Raw genomic sequence first — 18,275 nt, forward strand, 5'->3', positions numbered from 1 at the left:
AATTTAATTTCAGAAGTCAAAACAGTCAAAACATAAAAAATGAAAAATATTCAAGGATAAACTATCGATAATTTCCACACTGTTATTTATATTTGAGAAACCTACATTACGTTAAGACTACATAGTAATATTAACATTACAGTGTCAATAAAATATTTTTATTTCAACTTCCCTATATCCTGAATTTCGCCTGCTGTTATTGTTGTTCGCTGCTATTTCCTAGGCCTCAAATCATTTAATGCTGCTGGAACTGCTGTCAGTATTGTCTGTTACAGCTTGCACTTCGTCGCTATCGTCACCGTTGTCATTGTATTCGTCACGCTCAATCTGTCTTCCTACTTGCAATGATCTTTATAACCATTAAAAGCATTAGATATCTCCGTTTTCTTAAAGACCTTCACTGTTATTGCTCCAGCAGATAGACCCCCCTGCACCCAAAATCCACGAGCAAAGCAATTAGCAAGACGAAAACAACCACTACGTGAATGAATCTATTTTAAAATTTAGGAAAGCCGACTTACTTTCTGAAAGCCTTCGGAAAAGCGTAAATTACGTGAATACTTAAAAAATATTCAGAAACTTTTGCATTAAGGGTTGCGTGTATTGTGAATACGGCAAAGCACACTAGGGCTATCTGCCTAAGAGGAGGGATGCCTTCGTGGAGGACTTTCTAAGAGAAACTGGCTCGTATACACGTTACACATGGGGAAAACCACGAAAACGCCCACGAGGTCAGCCCGTTCGCGGGATTCGAACCTCGGACCGAACTACCAGTGTTCAGCGATTTTACCGCTCAACGTTAAAGGAAAAATACGCTAGTAAAAGTGATATCTCTCGGGCTGTTGTCAAATTTCTTACGAATTTTCGAAAATCATCACCTCTTTTCATTGGACATCATATTATAACTTTCATATGAAACAGTACAGATTTCTGCTGTATTTATAGTAACAACACTGTCTTGACAAGGTTGGACTTGTTTTAGTGAAAGTGCAGTAAGCGATATTTCCATCCTTTATGTTTATTTTTTAAAAAAGTCTTCTTTCTGTGCGTTTGCAGTTTATAGAATAAATGATTTAAAAGAAGCCATCAAAAAAAAAAAAAAAAAAAAAAAAAAAAAAAAAAAAACTATTTGAAAGAGAAGGCGCTGTTACTATTGCAGTTTACGTATATGGTTGATTATGCTGTGCACTGGTCGCAAGCGAACCAGTTTTGTAAGTTCTGTAAGCCCGAATTGCGTATACCTTAGTTCAAATGCAATGCAATTTTTGCTATTAATGTTAATTAACTGCATCAATACAGGTATTGATTTTCTGTTACAAAGATATATTTAATTTCTTTACCACTATAAAAAAGCCTGTTTTACCTGAAAGTAATCAATGTCATCGAGATGGTTGTTGACTTTTATAATAAACTGCTCAGCTCTGTCAGGGATGAGTCTAATTAAAAGTTGCTTCACTGCATTTTCTTCAGCTTCTGAAGAAATATGTACACTTTCAATTGCATCAGTTTTATCTAAAAATTTAATGTTTCGTTATTCAATAAAGCTTTGAAAAATTTTTATACATATAGTATTTAATCAAAAGAAATGCATGCATTTTATCTAAAAATCAGTCAAACTTTTAGGGCTATTTCATCTGACCATGCAATATGCATGCTTATAATTATGTCCTGTCCCCCCCCCCATAACTGCCAATTTAGTTTTCTCAATTTAAGGCGACACGAAAATATTTTTGAAAATCAAAATTATAAACGATGCGTTGTTAATATAACGCATACCAAAGGAAAATGGCCATAACTTTATGAAATGCAACAGCCCAAAACTTCCAATACTATTGTATCCATGACTATTCCGACCATGAAACACAAATACACATTTGGGCGATTTGGACTTTATTTCTAATGATTATGGCTGAACGTTGATGAAAAATATGAAACTATTTATGTCCCGTAATAATAGTAGAAAGTGAGTATTTAAAAGGGAATTATTGGCGAATGCAGCAATAAGTTATGTACATGTTAAATTTAAGCAAAATTGCGAGGTCCTCAACCAACATCAAAGATTTATGACATCTGTCATTTTTTTAACCATCTTTCAAGTTTTAGGTTAAACTAATTATTACTAATTACAGTTATTTTTCTAATTTCATTCTCTGATCGAAATTAATTGTTTTATTTCAGTTTAATATCACCCCATTGTAAAAGTAAGATAAAAAAGATAGTCTTTAAGAAAAAAGTGAGTTGCGATTGTCCAGTACTTGATGCAATAAAAGAAAAATGAAAAGTTGCACAAGGATGCAATTACGTTACTTGCAAAACAATTTAAGTGCACTAGAATGATCTTAGTGTAAAGTTGATTCTAAAGTTGACAGATATGTGGACATAAATGCAATGATTATGAAGAAAAACTTGAAAAACGTAGACATACTCCTTTAAGCAGAAGAGGCACTACAGAAGCAGTAAACATAGCCTTTGATAATATTTCTTTAGCAATACTAGATAATACTTTACTGTTACTTCAACAAGTTGTGCTAGAAACAACGAAGAACGATTATTCTAATAATTTTAAGCACAAGCATACTGAGAAAGCAAAGCTTCGCAGCAAAGCGATCTTATCTACAAGTTTAAAATGCAGTAACGAAATTATTGAAAACTCCAGAAACTATCTGAACATTCAGAATAAAAATTAGGAATAATATTTTTAATTTATTATTTAATTAGTTTAATATTATTTAATTAGTTTTTTAATATTAATTAGTTTTTTGATAATAAAAGTTGCGTTCTAGATTTATTTTCTTTTGCCACTATTATTATGGGACAAATTATATTCATCAACTGCTACTATTATTACGGGACAAAAGAAGTATTTACAATTCCCTCATCCAGTACATGATACTTTACAATACATTATTTGTGAATTGTCTCCAGAGAATTATATTTAACATCCATAAATCCGTTATGTTTGTATAAATATAAGCCAGGAGCAAAAATGGGCATTATAAATGAAGAATGTAGCGTTCAGTACATTTTATTATTTTTATTAAATGCCATTAACCCCTTAGCGTGAGCAGTTAATTGTTGACAATTAATAGTGTATAATTTATTAATGTATTGCATCGTTCTTAAATCAACTTTACCATATTTATGTATGTGAGCTTAATATTAAATTAGTTGGGTTGTTAAACTTGTAGAGTCATTAGATTTATCGGGGCAGGAAACATAAAAACGGGCAGTGATCTTGCCGGGACTCGAATTGTGATCCTTCCGATGCTAGCCGGACGGGCTTCCAACACTACGAAAGCAAGCAATAAGGAGTGAGAAAATACTAAGTATTCTTGTCTTATAGGGCAAAGGTGGAGGATTGGATCCAGTTGCCAAATTCGGTGGTGACGAATTATCATGCAGCACATTTTAGTTCGGGCGCCACTGTAGAGTCATTTAGAATTTTTTAAGTCAGAGAACGGGTATAAATGAACTATACCCTCACCCAGGACTCCGGACCTTCTGACTGCTAGCCGGACATGCTCCCAATTACACCACGAAGACGCGAGGTAAAGTGAGAGAAAATATCTTGCAAAGTAATAACATATTAGGTTACGCATTATCATCCACATTTCAGTATTATTCATACAGTTGCTTTGCTATTATCTCTATACCATTTTTGCTATTATCCTCTCAACCATGATAATTCTTGAAACATATTACGAACAATTATGAGGGTACTATAGCTGGCTTGAGCCAATAATTATACAGATATAGAACAAATTTGGGCTTTAATATACAAAGATTATATTTTTAAAATTGTATAGAAATATTTATATTATATACAATATACATCATATTTTGTTTCATACTTATCAGAAGTTTTCACTGCGCTTGTATCTACGCATTTAACTAAACGTGATATATTTTTATACAGCGACTAATCATCCTATTGAATAATGCGTAAACTAATGCGAAAATATTTTTCTCCGATTCTTAAGCTTTATTACGTTCGCTGCATTTTAATTTTCTGCCAATGCTTTTCACACCAAAACTGACACGAAAAGAGAAAAGTCTCCGAGAATTACTCATCGAAAAAGAAAATACTTGCAGTTTAATTTACTCTGACGTGAAAGTCTTCTCTGACAGGAAGAATCTAATAATGAAATTCCACTTACAGTTTCCGACCCAACAGCACTGAAGGATTTCTTCATTATTTAACAACCGCGAGGCATAATAACGTTTTTAATATGATGAGGCAAACATGGGAAGCAGACTGGAGAAGGTAATATTAAACGCTATTTAATGGAGTATTCATAAACACATAATATACGAAAAATGTATTCTTTGATAGGAAACTATAGATATCCAACTAAATTTCTAAAATGTGGAGGATATTTCAAAAAGAAAAATGAAATAATGGAATTGATTATAAATTCACAAGAATTGCTAGCAGATATGTAAACGATTATAACACAGAGCAATAAATCGTCTACCGTATATACCCGCGTATAAATCGAAATATTTTGGACAAAAAAAAAAAAAAGTCTTCAAAGTGGGGGGGTCGACTTATACGCGGCGCCATAAAAAATTAAAAGAATCGGAAGTTCAAAAATTTTTTTTTGTATAATGCAGTTGTTTTCTTCCCGCACTCAAATTGGACGACTTATCAGATAAGTCATTTACTTGAAATAATTTCATGACTTAAATTATGTAACGAACTAATCACAGAGTTCCTCTGAAATGATTATAAAATCATTTAAAAAATGTTGTATTAGCAACAAACTAGACGGCACGGAAGATATTGTTTTTGAAAGTGAAAATGACGACGAAGGCTCTAGTAGTGATTGTAACAATACAGAGTTCGAGACTGAAAATATGTATGATGACGAGCCAATGAAGACAGAAGAGTTCTACGAAATGTTTGGCGAATCTGACCATGAATCGGACGTTGAAGGATTTTGATTTTGTTTATTTACCAAGGTATTTTTTATCGTATATTTACTTTTTTTTCTCAGATGATTTTGAATAAATGTAGTACTTAAAAAATTTTTTTCAAAGTTTCTCGATCGATTTCGGAAGGGGGGGGGGTCAACTTACACGCGGGTTTCTTATTTTCTACGAATTTTTTATGTCGAAGTGGGGGGGTTGACTTATACGCGGGTATATACGGTAATTATAAAGATCACTGATCACTGATTAATGAATTTGTATTATAGGAATTGAGAAAGTTTGTGTTTTATTAAATTACATAAATTAGCCGAAATAATTTATTGAATTCTATAGAGTGACTGTTACTAATTGAATTGATATTGTTACCGAGTATTTTATAACATGCTGGATAAAATACACACTAATACCTCCTTTAAGGGATAGCCAGTCACTTCGTACGGGAAACAAAATGTATTTAACTCTGAATCAAAGGCATTTAATTTAAGAAACACTGAAGGACTTCTGTATAAAAATTCGAAAATGGCTATTTAATTAGCCATTTCTGATTTATTTATTGGACTTCAGGTGGGCAGTTTTAAAAGGGATTGTTTCGATTTTTAAATGGGGTTAAAGCTTTAGAAAGTAGCTTTGTTTGAAGGTCAAGTCTTTCAATAGCCTGCTAAAGACAATCACTGCTTTTTAACGCGTAGTTGAAGGCAGATGTGTAAGAGAATTCTTGGAATAATGTCAACGAGCCAGCTGTAAGTAAGTAGGTTGAGGACTGCAAACAAAAACTATAGACAAGGAACAATAATACTGTTTAGTGGGGGGGGGGAACAAATGTAGAAAAGGTTTCTGCTGAACCGATAATGCAGTACGAATTTAATGATCGAGTAACTTGGGTAAAAAGTAATACGTATAATGTATCTATGTAATAATTTGGAAACGTAATGGATAGCGCAGATGTTAAAGCCTAATTTTAAGTATTTTCTGTAGTATGCTTTTACATCTGCGCCATTAATCTGCGATATCTTCATGTGTGGGAGTTAAAGAGCACAACGATGGGGCATAGTGAAAGCTAAAAGCTACTTCTGTGAGGAGAATCGTTTTCTTTCTCATTTTAGAAATTCAGTTTTATATATTATACAATAACTATTATCTTCGACTATTAATGCTCTAATATCTTTTTCTAAAGGCTTTTCTCTCGCTAAGCCTTTTTCTCTTTAAAGGGAGGGCAAATATAACACAGATATATGTAAAGTAAAATACTAGTTTTAATTCGTAATAGTTCCTTAACTCTCCATTTCAATTCGGATATTTCCACTTTCTATCATAGAAATAGCAACTGCTCATAAGTTCAAGTCATAAAAATAGCAACTGCTCATAAGTTCAAGTCATAAAAATAGCAACTGCTCATAAGTTCAAATCGTAAAAATAGCAACTGCTCATAAGTTCAAGTCATAAAAATAGCAACTACTCATCTACTCATAAGTCTTTCTAAATTACATCATTTCTAAATTAATTCATGTCATATGATCTTACATGATCCTTCTAATGCAGGTACTTACATAAACGCTTTAGCCAATCATGATGATTCAAAATCGAATATAACTTTGGGAACCGTATTATTTTGACTTCTCTTCCAGGCTTGCAGCTCAGAAATTGTGACAATTCCTATAATCTAAGGATATATAGAGAGAGTTCTCAGTGAACAATTTTATTTTCCATATTTAATTAAATCAGCCTCAGATTATCGTGCAGGTGCGTAAGAAGATAATGTTAAGCGTCCTTGACGGATTAGATAGGGTTACATAAGGCGCAATACATATAATCAAAAACTTAGATTATTTATCCTTTAGAAAGCTATATCAGGATCACTTAACATTAAAGCAACTAATCAGTTCCAAATCACACCAATTAAAATTGACATTACTATAAAAATTATTACAAAAGCATGAGCAGTAACAATTATATTACATAAATGATCACAAGGACTAACTTTCTAAAAGAAGAGATGCATTGGTAGAGGACTCTGTAAAGGAAACTTGTCGTATCAACGTTACACATGAGGAAAACCACAAAAAAAAAAAAAAAAACTATACAGCAGATTGTTTTGCCAAGATTTGAATTCGTGCCGAATTACCAGCGTTCAATGATTTTACCACTTGGCTGCTGGTAGGCCTTTGCATGCTTGAACTGAGACGTTTTGTTATAGCTGTTAATCTCTTGCACAAATTACGGATTTCCCCCCCTTTCTAACGCTCTGCAAAGCGGATAAGTGAAGCAGATATTGAATCAGCGGCTACAGGAGTACTACTATGTAAATTCTTTTCCTATAGTATGGAATTAAAGAGGGAAATATTACAAGACAAAGTTATTAATGCGTGTATAGAGCAGAGACTAAAAAGCTAAGTTTGAGACAGGGAAGGAATTTGGAAAAAGCAAAAACAAGATGAATAACTTAACAAAAAGTGAAGATAAAATTAAAAAAGAGGAGAATACTAATTCTAATGAGAATTCTAAGAATAATTCTTCTGCAACAGAAATTGCGATTCTGTGTGGTATTACGTATTAGAAAAGAAAATGCCAAGACGCTGTTCAGATACATGCACCCGAAGTCATTAATCAGCGCAGCAGGAATCAATTAAAAAGTACTTGGATACCTGACTGTAATGGGCGACAGTTTAATTGCTTTAGAGCAAAGTAAGTGGGAATAAAATAAATAGATTTTACTTTCAATGAATATGATTACCATATATTAGAAGAGCTAATCCAAGAAACATAGTAAAAATTTTAGTTCGAAGAAAGCTTTGGGGTTTTGAAATTAATGCGACAAACGAAGAGTTGACGTGAAGGTATAAAAGCAAAATGAAAAAGCAAAGAAATTCGATTAGTAAACGTACTCAGAGTGTTAAAAATAAATTTCTTTCTTCAGCAAGCTTACTATGAAAATACAGATAATAATTACTCTCAAAATTAAAAAAAATTACCTGAATTTATCCAAAAACATTTGCATTTATAGTAAAAGAGAGGAAAAAGCACGAAACTTTAGCAAAAATCTGACTGAAGCTTAATCCTGTTTCGTCTCTTCTTCTAAAAATTAATAATTTCTTGATCTTTTATAATCTCTCATTTAAAAAATGACAGAAACTCTTTTATCCGGGACAGGACTCAGGACATAATTAGAAATCCAGGACTGTCTGGGCCAGTCCCGGATATCTGGCAATCTTAGCTATAGATAATGCAACAACCAACCCAAAGGTATAAAAGAAAACTTTGCTTAAAAGTGACGCTGAGCACTGGTTGTTCGATCCGGGTTCAAATCCCGTGGAAAGGGACTTCTTAAAAGTGAGGGACCCATGGAAACTTTTGTGCTTTCCTCCATGTGTAACATAGATTCGAATACGAACCAATTTCCACTAAACAGTGCTCTACGGAGGCATACCACTTCCTATGTTGATAGCACGTTTTGCCATGCTCAAATAAACCAAACAAAAAATCTAAAATTCGTAGAAATGATCTTTCTCGCCAACGTAGTATTAATACGGCAGTTTTTTTTAGGGTTAGGTTTTAATTAGAAGTTTCAAGATTGTGTGAGGATATTTTTTTAAATTTATTTTTTATTTGTTATTTCTTGAATTCTTTCACGTAACAAGTACCGAGCAGCTTGCTAAATCTGTGAGTATGCTTAATTCAGTACACCAGTTGCTGTTCTTGTTAATAACGTCGCAGAGTTGTATTAAATAGTGTTACTAAAATTACTATGTGAAAAAATAACTCGTGACCCAGAACGTGTTTTTAAGCTTGTACAATCTTTGTTTTTCAAAATTTAATCTGGTGAAGTTTTAACTATTACTTAGCATCAAAATTCAGACTAAATGTTGCTTAAATTGAATAACTCCTTTATTTTCTACGAGATGGTACTAGCAGAATTACATTTACACGAAGCAACAAAAGCGTTCTATCCCAGCCATCTTCTCATTGTTGAGCGTCTAAGCAATAATGTCAGGGAATGAAGTGCTTTTGCTTATCACGAGTATTTCACGAGAAGGAAATAGGGAAAAAAAAAAAAAAACATGTGGAAGACACCTGCTACTTTTACTGCGGCTGGCTGAGTACATTATTTGTTGAGTTTGTCATTCCATATGCTCCAAATAGTGTTTCATGTTAGACGTTGAGCACAAAGCATACTTTATTTCAGTAAGCTGGAAGTTACGAGGGAGGAACTGGTATATGTCATTCAAGTTCCTTATATGTTGAAAAAAAAATGTCAAAGAGATTTTCCCCCATGCGAAGATTGTGAAACAGCAAAATGAAATATTTACTACCAAAAAATGACTTTTGTTGTGAGAATTCTTCATAAGATGTTGATAGTTTTTGACTACAGTGATAACGAGGATAACAACTGCGGTAAAAATGGGCATAAAATTTCGTCAACTGATTTGAATTCATCGGAAAGCAAGCACGATTTCGATACTTTATCAGAAAGTGTCTTACATGAATAGCTGCCTCATAATGAAAGTAATCCAAATCTATCCAGAGAAAGATATCGAAGAGGACCAAACATCTGCGCAACACTTTGTAGAAAACATGAAGAAAACACAATAAGAAGTCATTTCTTGAAAAATTTCGAAAAGATGGCAGGAAATGGAACATCATGAAGATGGAGCTGGTGTCCTCAATTTTTTTTGATTGATAACATATTCAAAAGGTAATGCTATAAAATCTTAAGGCTCATATCTTATTTAAAAAGAAATATTTCAAATGGCAGACTATAACTTCATAGACACTTTTCTTAAAGTACATTATTTTGAATGCGATAAAAGTTTATTAGATTTCGAAGCAAGATAACGAAACACAAAAACAGCAAGCTAGATAACGAAAGCAAGATAACGAAACATAATTTCTTTTGACAATTTGAATGCTTTTATTGTAATGCTTTATATCCCATGGGCCTCAACCGCAAAAGGAATTCCTTCTTTAAGTCTTTTGTTAAATACTTAGGCCACAAGTGTTTCACCTGAAATCTTGAACCGAAGTAAATGCCTGGAAATAATGCGAAATATTTAATTGGACATAAAAAGTAATGACCAAAAAAGATTGAAAAATTATACATTTGTTTCCATATTAGATGTCTGGAATATATTGCTAGAAAACTGTTTTGTGTGTGATAAAATAGGAGGGATTATTACTGTTAACGAGCGAATCTTTTCTTCCAACACAGAATTAGAAATCTGCAATATATTTGGACATAAATTTTGGTATTCTTTGGTAGCATAAACTAATTCTAAACCCATAGCGACTTTGGAGAGAATTATCTCTGCAAGTGAAGATAACGACAAAGAATTGAGAACATTACAAAATAACCTTTTTATTACATCAGAACTTTGAACATAAAATGCACTTCTCGCGCTTGACAAGATCAGCTAACCATTTGTGGAGATTTATCTTAAAATAACAGCAAATTTCACATTTAAAACTTAGTAGCCCAAACTGCGTAAATTGGTTTAACACGAAGATGAATAATGTTATCTTATTTGAGCTAGCAGAAACCTAGTAATGTTACCTCGAGAGGCAGAAACACTTCTGTATTACAATTCGAAAGCCTCACCTTAAATACTCTTAAACCTAATTTGCATTTTGGTAGGAAAACGGAAAGGAGAAGTGACAATAAAGCTCTAAATCATAATAAATGGTTAGATTAACATAGTGGAACTTAACACGGCATAAAATTTGCTTGATTACTATACTTCTACTAAGTAAGCAAAAGGGGGCAACAGATAGCCTTTTACCTCTATAAACCCTGCGAATAGTCTTACAGAATAGACATTGAATTACACCAGAGCAGTTGAGCAGTTAACAAAGCAAGAGAGGAAGCTCCTACATCTTCATCCTACATCGGGGGGGGGGAAAGAAACATGAAGCATGTGTAATAGTTTTCTGTGAAGCAACAATATACTGGTATCTTATTAGCGTTAAAATATACCCATATTCTTAGCGCACTGCACTTTATAAGAAATACGTAAAAAAGTAAAATCATAACTTTTTTAATTCTAAAACGTTTGGGTTTGATATAGTGGATCATATAGGAAGGAAATACTTCACATTCTTCGTTACAATATTCACAATTTTTTTCCTTCAGTATTTTAAGCTTTGTAAGTAGGATTACTCGGATAATTTTTAAGGAAATCAGAAGAAAAAATATATTCTGAAATTTTCAGGAAAGCTTAGAGCAAGAAGCATATTTCAAGTAAACCTGAAGGTATCTCTTCATCAACAATCGCCCTAGAATTCTGAAGCAAATGCGAACGCTGTCAAGTCAATGAGTATAAAGAGAACAAAATTATAACCGTAAACGATAATTGAATGAAATTTCGGTAAAATTATCCGGGCAAATCAAAACCATTAAATTTTATATGGAGTGTTGAGAAGAATTGTTTACGTATGCAACATCATTCGGCCATATGGTAGGTAATTCACGATTATAATGATTTAATATTGTGTTAACTCTTTGTTTATAAATATGCATAATGTTACAGTTGAATTTAAAACTACAATTCTTGTATAAGTCCTGTTCAAAACTTCCATGCAAATCGTATTTAATTTTATGAGAATTATTTATAAATACTTTAATTTGAAACTAGGTTATTGTTATAATACGCAGTTATTTCATTTAATAGTACTTAATGTCTCAGGAAAAAAATGTTATTTGTCAGAATAACTTTCATCATGCGTCTGCCATCACGTAGTGTGCGAAAATAAAATAATTGAAGTCAGTGGGTCATCTATGACCCATCTCGGCAATTCTTGCGTTATTTCATCACTTGTCTCCATTACGTGCCAGAATGTGATAAGGAAGAAGTGGTGCAGAATTGTGAAATAAAAAAACTGCCATTAAATTAAATGGCTGAAACTTTCAAAACACGTAGTTACACATAATTGCACCAGGCAGTCAAATATTTTGTTGCAAATTTTAGCCAGCGGAGCCATAGAAAGAAAAAGGGAAGCCTCAAAATACACGAGACAAACATATCAGTTATTTTCAAGTGTCGGTAACAGTGAAGGATTAGGTTTAATTATCAAAATTCATATTCACATGCAAAAAAAAATGCTTGTAAACGGTGCTTCACAACAAATATTTTTGGTGTATTCTTCCAATCTGACTAGGTGGTTCTACATATTTCTGTCTATTGGTTCGCTGATTATTTGATTAAGGCACAGAGTGGGCATTTGATTGACGTAAAGTGTCGTAAAAATTGCCAGTGTGCAGCGGCCTAATCCATTCGGCCATTAGCTGGCATTTCTATTTATTGCTTATTTATTTTTAGATTTAAGTATTAACTGATGCTGGCTTTAGTAATATACACTGGAGATTGTCAGGAAATACAAATATATATCTTATTCTTACCGCCATGCATAGCTTTGGGAGTATAATAGTAGATAAATTGTACAGTAGTTGCAAAAGATGATCGTTCTTTTAGATCACTTTCTTTTTTTCATTCTTTAGGGTTTATCTGCACTTATCAATGTCACACTTCAGCTTTCGCGAGTGATTTTAATTAAACTGTACAGAATTTAACACTATTTCGATTTTTTGGCAATGCACAGTAATCTTTAAAAAAAAGCGTATAGTTCCTTTTCCATGACCTTTAAAATTTCGGAGACCTATAATTAAGAAACAGAAAAATATAGCCGAGGAATAACAGTTAGGAGAGTATTAAGCTCGCATTTATTCCTGGAGACATCAATCATAAAGAGTTTCTAGAGCTTGGGAGATATTTATTGCAAGCTGACTCTTGCGAAAACACAAAGGCGGCATAATCGGCAAATAAGCTACTGGTTTACGGAAATTACGAAAATCAGTTACTATATAAGTACTTCTTTTTTTTTCCTGCGCTACTTGGATTAAAAACTTGCGTGTCTTACTAAATTAAAATACTCGTCGTATTTCTTTAATATAAACTTAATTAGGAAACTACGATTAAAGAACACCCTCTGTATAAAGAACAGGATATCTAGCCCCAGTGAATGTCCGTTTGTGGGTGGGTGTCGTTTACAATTCCACGTATTGAATATGCATGGCGAACTTGCAGTAATCATAGAAATTCTCACTAACAGTATAATTTGCATGCATCGGTAGATTTGTTTTCCGTGAAGTACAGAATTACATAAATTAAATTGTCTGATACTTGAATAATGAATGTTTACATGGTTAAGGAGACTTTTTCAGGATTATACTAATTTGTAAGTAGGATTTTGTAATAAAAAGTTTGGAAATTGCTTGAGTATAAATGTACTGTAGTGTAAAATATGTTCGGACGGACATTTTACGTTGTAGAACAACACAAGCCAAATAATGCTTTTAGAAAGCATTTTTTAAAATTGTTTTATATCTCTTAAGTTAGTTATTTCAATCAAGAAGAACGAAAGGCAAAAAATATTTATAATACCCACTTTTAAAATAAGATCATTGTTGCATTAAATAAGAGATTACATTTAATTTAGCTTTAGCCAATAGGTAATATTAGCACATATATCATTGCATAGAAAATTGTTTGGCGCGAGTTGGCCTGTATAACGAAAAAGGTTCATATGCTCAATTTTTTTCATTAATGGAGTGGCGGCCAGATGCCCACATACAGCCCACAGCCCACATACAGCCTTTAATTTTGTTTTGTTTCTGAGATCTATAGTAAACTTTAAAATATTATTATTGTTGTTATTATTCTCAGCCGTTAGCTTCCTGTCTCATGCATATTTTCACGAAATTTTCTAAGAACTTAGAGCGCATTAAATACTCAAGCATACGTACATATAGTACATGTGGAGAATTTTTATAGCGTAAAGCTTTGATGAGGTTTCTAGCATCATATGAACACTCACAGTGCAGTGCTCTTTTTAATGTATATTATATTTTAGTAGATAAATATTTCGCTGAAAAGTGCATTTAAAAGCACATTTTGAAGATCCTTTCAGTGTATTGTTTGTATGTAACACGATCCTACTGTATCTGCAATACTTATTAAAAAGATTATTTGAAATAAATATAATTAGTACCTCAAAAATCATTTCTAAACATTTTTCTAGGCTGTATATTTTCTCTATAAAGCAGAATATATCGGAAGACCCATGGCATCAGTGTACATCTTAAACTGATCCTCATGTATACAAAGCTGGTCTTCATTAATTGCAGGTATGAAAAAATTTATTAGTGATTCCTATGCAATTCAGTTCTCTGCCGTTATTATATAGAAGTACATAGTAAATAGGATTTCTCGATGGATAATATACGTGATATAAGTAAATACTGAATTCGAAGTATTTAGTGGAAATTAAATTAGGGGAAAACTGCTTAAACTGCTATATATTGGAAAGCTCGTTGATAGTTAAATCGATAAATATTGTAATTAGTGCAATAATTAAAAAAATTATTAATGTTTTGTACTTTATTCGATAGCATTATTTGCACTGGATATAATAGCTTATCTTCATTCAAAGTGCTAACATAAATGCTAGTAATTTGTTTACTATATGAAAGTAGTATTAAAATTTTTTTTCGAAATATGTCTTTTAACGGACGGAAGAATCAAAAAGATCCTCTGAGCAGTTGGTAGTTTGTTCTGTGCTCAATTCCCTGTAAACAAACCGGCTGCATGCTGTTTCCTTATGTGTAACTTGAATAAGAGTGAGTTTTTCTTAGAAATTTTCCTCTATGAAGGTATTCCATCTTAGGCAAACAGGCCGACATCCCCCCGCGAACGTTGCCACAAGCAGTTAACAGCCAACAACTGTATAGATGTAATTTCTTTTTAAGAATAAAGGTCAAAGAAGGTCTGCAGTATTAGTATAAGGTCAAAAGACAACGAGTTATTTAGTTAAAGAAATTTAGCTAATTTTAGTCTTAGTTAATATAGGTTAATGTATATCTTGGTGTGCTATAATTAGCAGGTAAAACATTTCATGTTTATTTATTTGGTTACTCTGGTGAGTAATTTACGTAAAATAATTTGATTGCCAGAACAAAAAATTAAAGGCTTTTGTTGCTAAAAAATTTTAAATTTCAAATTTTACTGGATTGAGAATTCATTAACATAAAATGTCTTGCTTTTGTTCCTTTTTACCACTGTTTAACTTAGAATAACAGACCATTGCGAAGAAAGATATATAAATCTAAATACTAACAGAAAAATATGGCTTTTTGTATACTAGTATTTTACGTTTCAATGTTGCTTAGCACGTAGATTCTTACGTATTTTAGCAACATATACTAAGTCAAGACTCTGAAGCAGACATTACCGATTTATCGCTATGCCTAGATAAACAACCAGAAACGTACTAAGGGTGTAAAAGATTCTTTTATTAAAAACTCAAATAAGTTGAACAAAAGACACTCCCAATGCTTACAAATCAACCAGCATTTATGGCCTGAGCTAAAAAAAAAAAAAAAAAAAAAAAGGAGAATGTTAAATTAAAACTAAAACTAAGTCTTAATTAGCCAAAAGCTATGCAAAGATAATTAAAGGCACAAGTTGGCTCTAATCTACACCGGCGTGACAGCACAATCTGCAAGAATAAAGCAAATCAGTAGACAGGAATGCTATCGTAGATTATCAACTAGTAACATGGCTTTCCGCAGGCGGAACCCGCTTTGACTATAGCAATCTCAAACCCTCACTTAAATACACGGGAGCTAAAATTTGCATTCTGGCAGGAAAAAGGAAAGGGAGACCTTACAAATATTAATTGAAATTAACTATCATATGAGTAGAGGAGAACAAAATATAGAATTTAATGAAATTGCAGAATTTTGAACTTTAACCGAGAGAAAAATTCTTATACTATCAATAATACATTAGAAACTCGTTTCTTCGAACTAAAATGTGGGGAGTAAAGTCCATTAAATGGAATGAATTAATTTATTATGACAAAGCAGGGATCAGTTGTCTCACTAAAGAAAGTTGCTGTTGTGGAGAATTTCCTAAGGGAAACTGGCTCATTTTTACCTCACATATGTGAATAGTTGAAATTTCTGGCAGTCACCGGATTCGGCCATGGAAAATCAAATTTGTAGCAAACCGTGTTTCTTAATTCACATGCCCACAGTTTACGCAGCTGAAAAGATAGAAATGAACAGCTATAATGTGTAACTCTCTCATTATGATGTAGGGTAGTGTTTGATTTGGTTTGGTTTATTTAACTGTCGCAAAACACTCAAGGGATATCTGTCTAAGAGAAAGGAGGCCTTCGTGGAGGATTTTATAAGAGAAATTGGCTCGTATACACGTTACACATAGGAAAAAACCCGAAAGCGGCTATGCTGCTAGCCCGTTCGCCGGGACTCGAACTCCGGATCGAATTACTAGTGTTCAGCGACTTTACGGCTCGTCCGCTGGCGGAGAAGTATATATAATAGGATGTGGAACCAGAATTAAATCATCATTATATTGAAGATAAATCCAACGCATTTAGAAATGTTTTTAAAATTAACTCTTAATTAAAAATGGTTAAAAAAATTTAGATATATATTTTAAATTGTTTTTTGTTTAAAAAATTAACGAAGTATTAAAATGACTGCTTACGCGGGTAGCTGATAATTAACTTTAGAAATAATTTTTGACTATTTCAGCCACATTATGTAAATAAAAAGCAACATATAAAAGAGAAAAAGTATAGAATGAGACAATTACATAGTACATAAAAAGGTAAATGCGTACGTATGTATGTATACGAAAGCGAAAATCACAACATGCATATACCATACATTCTTTTTTCCTACAAAATATGAAAAACACGTGAGGACATATGCCTTTAAAGTTTTCTGAAAAAATAATATTTTGATAGCGGATGGTTTTCAAATTCCTTCAGACCGGTTCCTTTTTCAAGTTATAGCGTTACTTTATGACCTCAAAGACTTTCACGCTTGAAGAATTCCTCTTATTTTGCTGTTAGATTCTTTGCTCTAAGCTGCTTTATTCGCACGTTTTTTAGGCATCAGTCATAACAACCGAATATATCGAGCAGTATTATAACAGGGGATTTTAGTAAACAAATGTACCCATTGTAATACTTGAGTAGATCTGTTATTTAAAATAACAAAGGAATGTCTTTTTAATAAATTTTTCTTGCAATGCTTATGAGGGGTTTTGCCACCCCACCGTTTGATTAGCAGCATATCGCATCATATGTACGTAGGGTGTTTCCAAAGTCACTAGAAATTGAGGTTTAATTTTTTTATGCCGTTAATTTACATCAATATTACAGTGTAATTTTTCAGCATAATCTCCATTTATTTCAAAACACTTACCCCAAAGAGAATTAATTTTTTTTAAAATCGTCCTCAAAGAATATTTTCGGTGTCTCCTCAATCCATCATTTTATGGCAGGATTAAACTCTCGAACTAAACATTCCGTAAAGCTTTGTTCTAATGTAGGAACAGACTGCTCCTCGCATAAGTCTAACAATTTCTGAAATTTTCATACGCGAGACGAAAATGATTGATCTTCGCTTCTTCCATGGTTGAAAAAACAGTGATACAAAAATACGCCTGCATCAGGTCAAACAACTGAATAGAGCTAAACTACTAACTCACAAGCAATATTTATACCGGACATCTACATAAACAAGTCAAGACTTGTGTATGGCCAATAGCTATGCTTCTAAGTTCTAGGAATTGAGCTCTAGTTCAATTCCTAGAACTTTGGAAAAATTCCACGTAGTTTCACAGCTATGTTAGATAAACTTGAGGTAACAAAAAAAAAAAAAAAAAGCAAAAAAATCCTTCTGCTACTGTTGCTATAACACTGTAATAATTATATTTTCTCTTTAGATTCTTCTATTCTGCAATAAAAATTCATTAAACTGCACAGACGTCGTAAAGTTTTCTTGAGGGTTTTCACCATGCACTTACTATTTTCGGGGTGGTTTTGTTTAAGCTTAGCTTAAAAGGCTGAGCGCACGAGTACTTTTCTGATTACCTCCATATGCTGCTAAAATTATATCCAAACATTTTCTAAAATCATGTGCGAAAACTTCTCAATTAAGGAAGACATTCCATGCACATCTTTCCATCATTAATTACTTTCCTACCAATTATTTTGCTTTCGTCTGAATGCTTACTGTTCAAACGTATTCTAATAGAACTAAGCATCACGTTTTTGATTCAGTGGTTTTCTCTTTTCAACTTAGCGCATGTGAATGAGAAGCACAGTGTTCCTTAACCACTGGGTGAGGCATGATCCAAGGAGATTAGATTAGACTATATTCTAACCTCATTGTGTTAATCATCCAAATTCGGTCCCTATTCAGTTTCTGTAGTTAAAGAAAACCAAGAAATTTATCGTTTCTTTCAGCTGATTTTAACTGC

General features: G+C 32.8%; 2 protein-coding genes across 11 annotated transcripts in view; one reads left to right on the forward strand and one right to left on the reverse strand.

Annotated features, from left to right (window-relative positions):
* Naglu (N-acetyl-alpha-glucosaminidase) overlaps positions 1–18,275 on the reverse strand; it is a 181,289-nt gene that overhangs the window by 149,294 nt on the left and 13,720 nt on the right. For all 4 annotated transcript variants that reach the window (XM_035365645.2, XM_085809538.1, XM_085809537.1 and 1 more), the window contains one exon: positions 1,364–1,512. In XM_035365645.2, the coding sequence (XP_035221536.2) occupies positions 1,364–1,512 (149 nt within the window). The remainder of the gene's footprint in view (positions 1–1,363; positions 1,513–18,275) is intronic.
* LOC118199723 (zinc transporter ZIP12-like) overlaps positions 1–18,275 on the forward strand; it is a 193,648-nt gene that overhangs the window by 50,404 nt on the left and 124,969 nt on the right. For 2 of the 7 annotated variants that reach the window (XM_085809542.1, XM_085809544.1), the window contains one exon: positions 13,999–14,104. The exons of the other annotated variants lie outside the window; for them this stretch is intronic. The gene's annotated coding sequence lies outside the window, so the exon portion shown is untranslated. The remainder of the gene's footprint in view (positions 1–13,998; positions 14,105–18,275) is intronic. 7 annotated transcript variants of the gene reach the window in all.

This window comes from Stegodyphus dumicola, chromosome X2 (assembly GCF_044657685.1).
Source record: "Stegodyphus dumicola isolate Sdum_Otavi_A_Nest chromosome X2, ASM4465768v1".
Classification (NCBI taxonomy): domain Eukaryota; kingdom Metazoa; phylum Arthropoda; class Arachnida; order Araneae; family Eresidae; genus Stegodyphus; species Stegodyphus dumicola.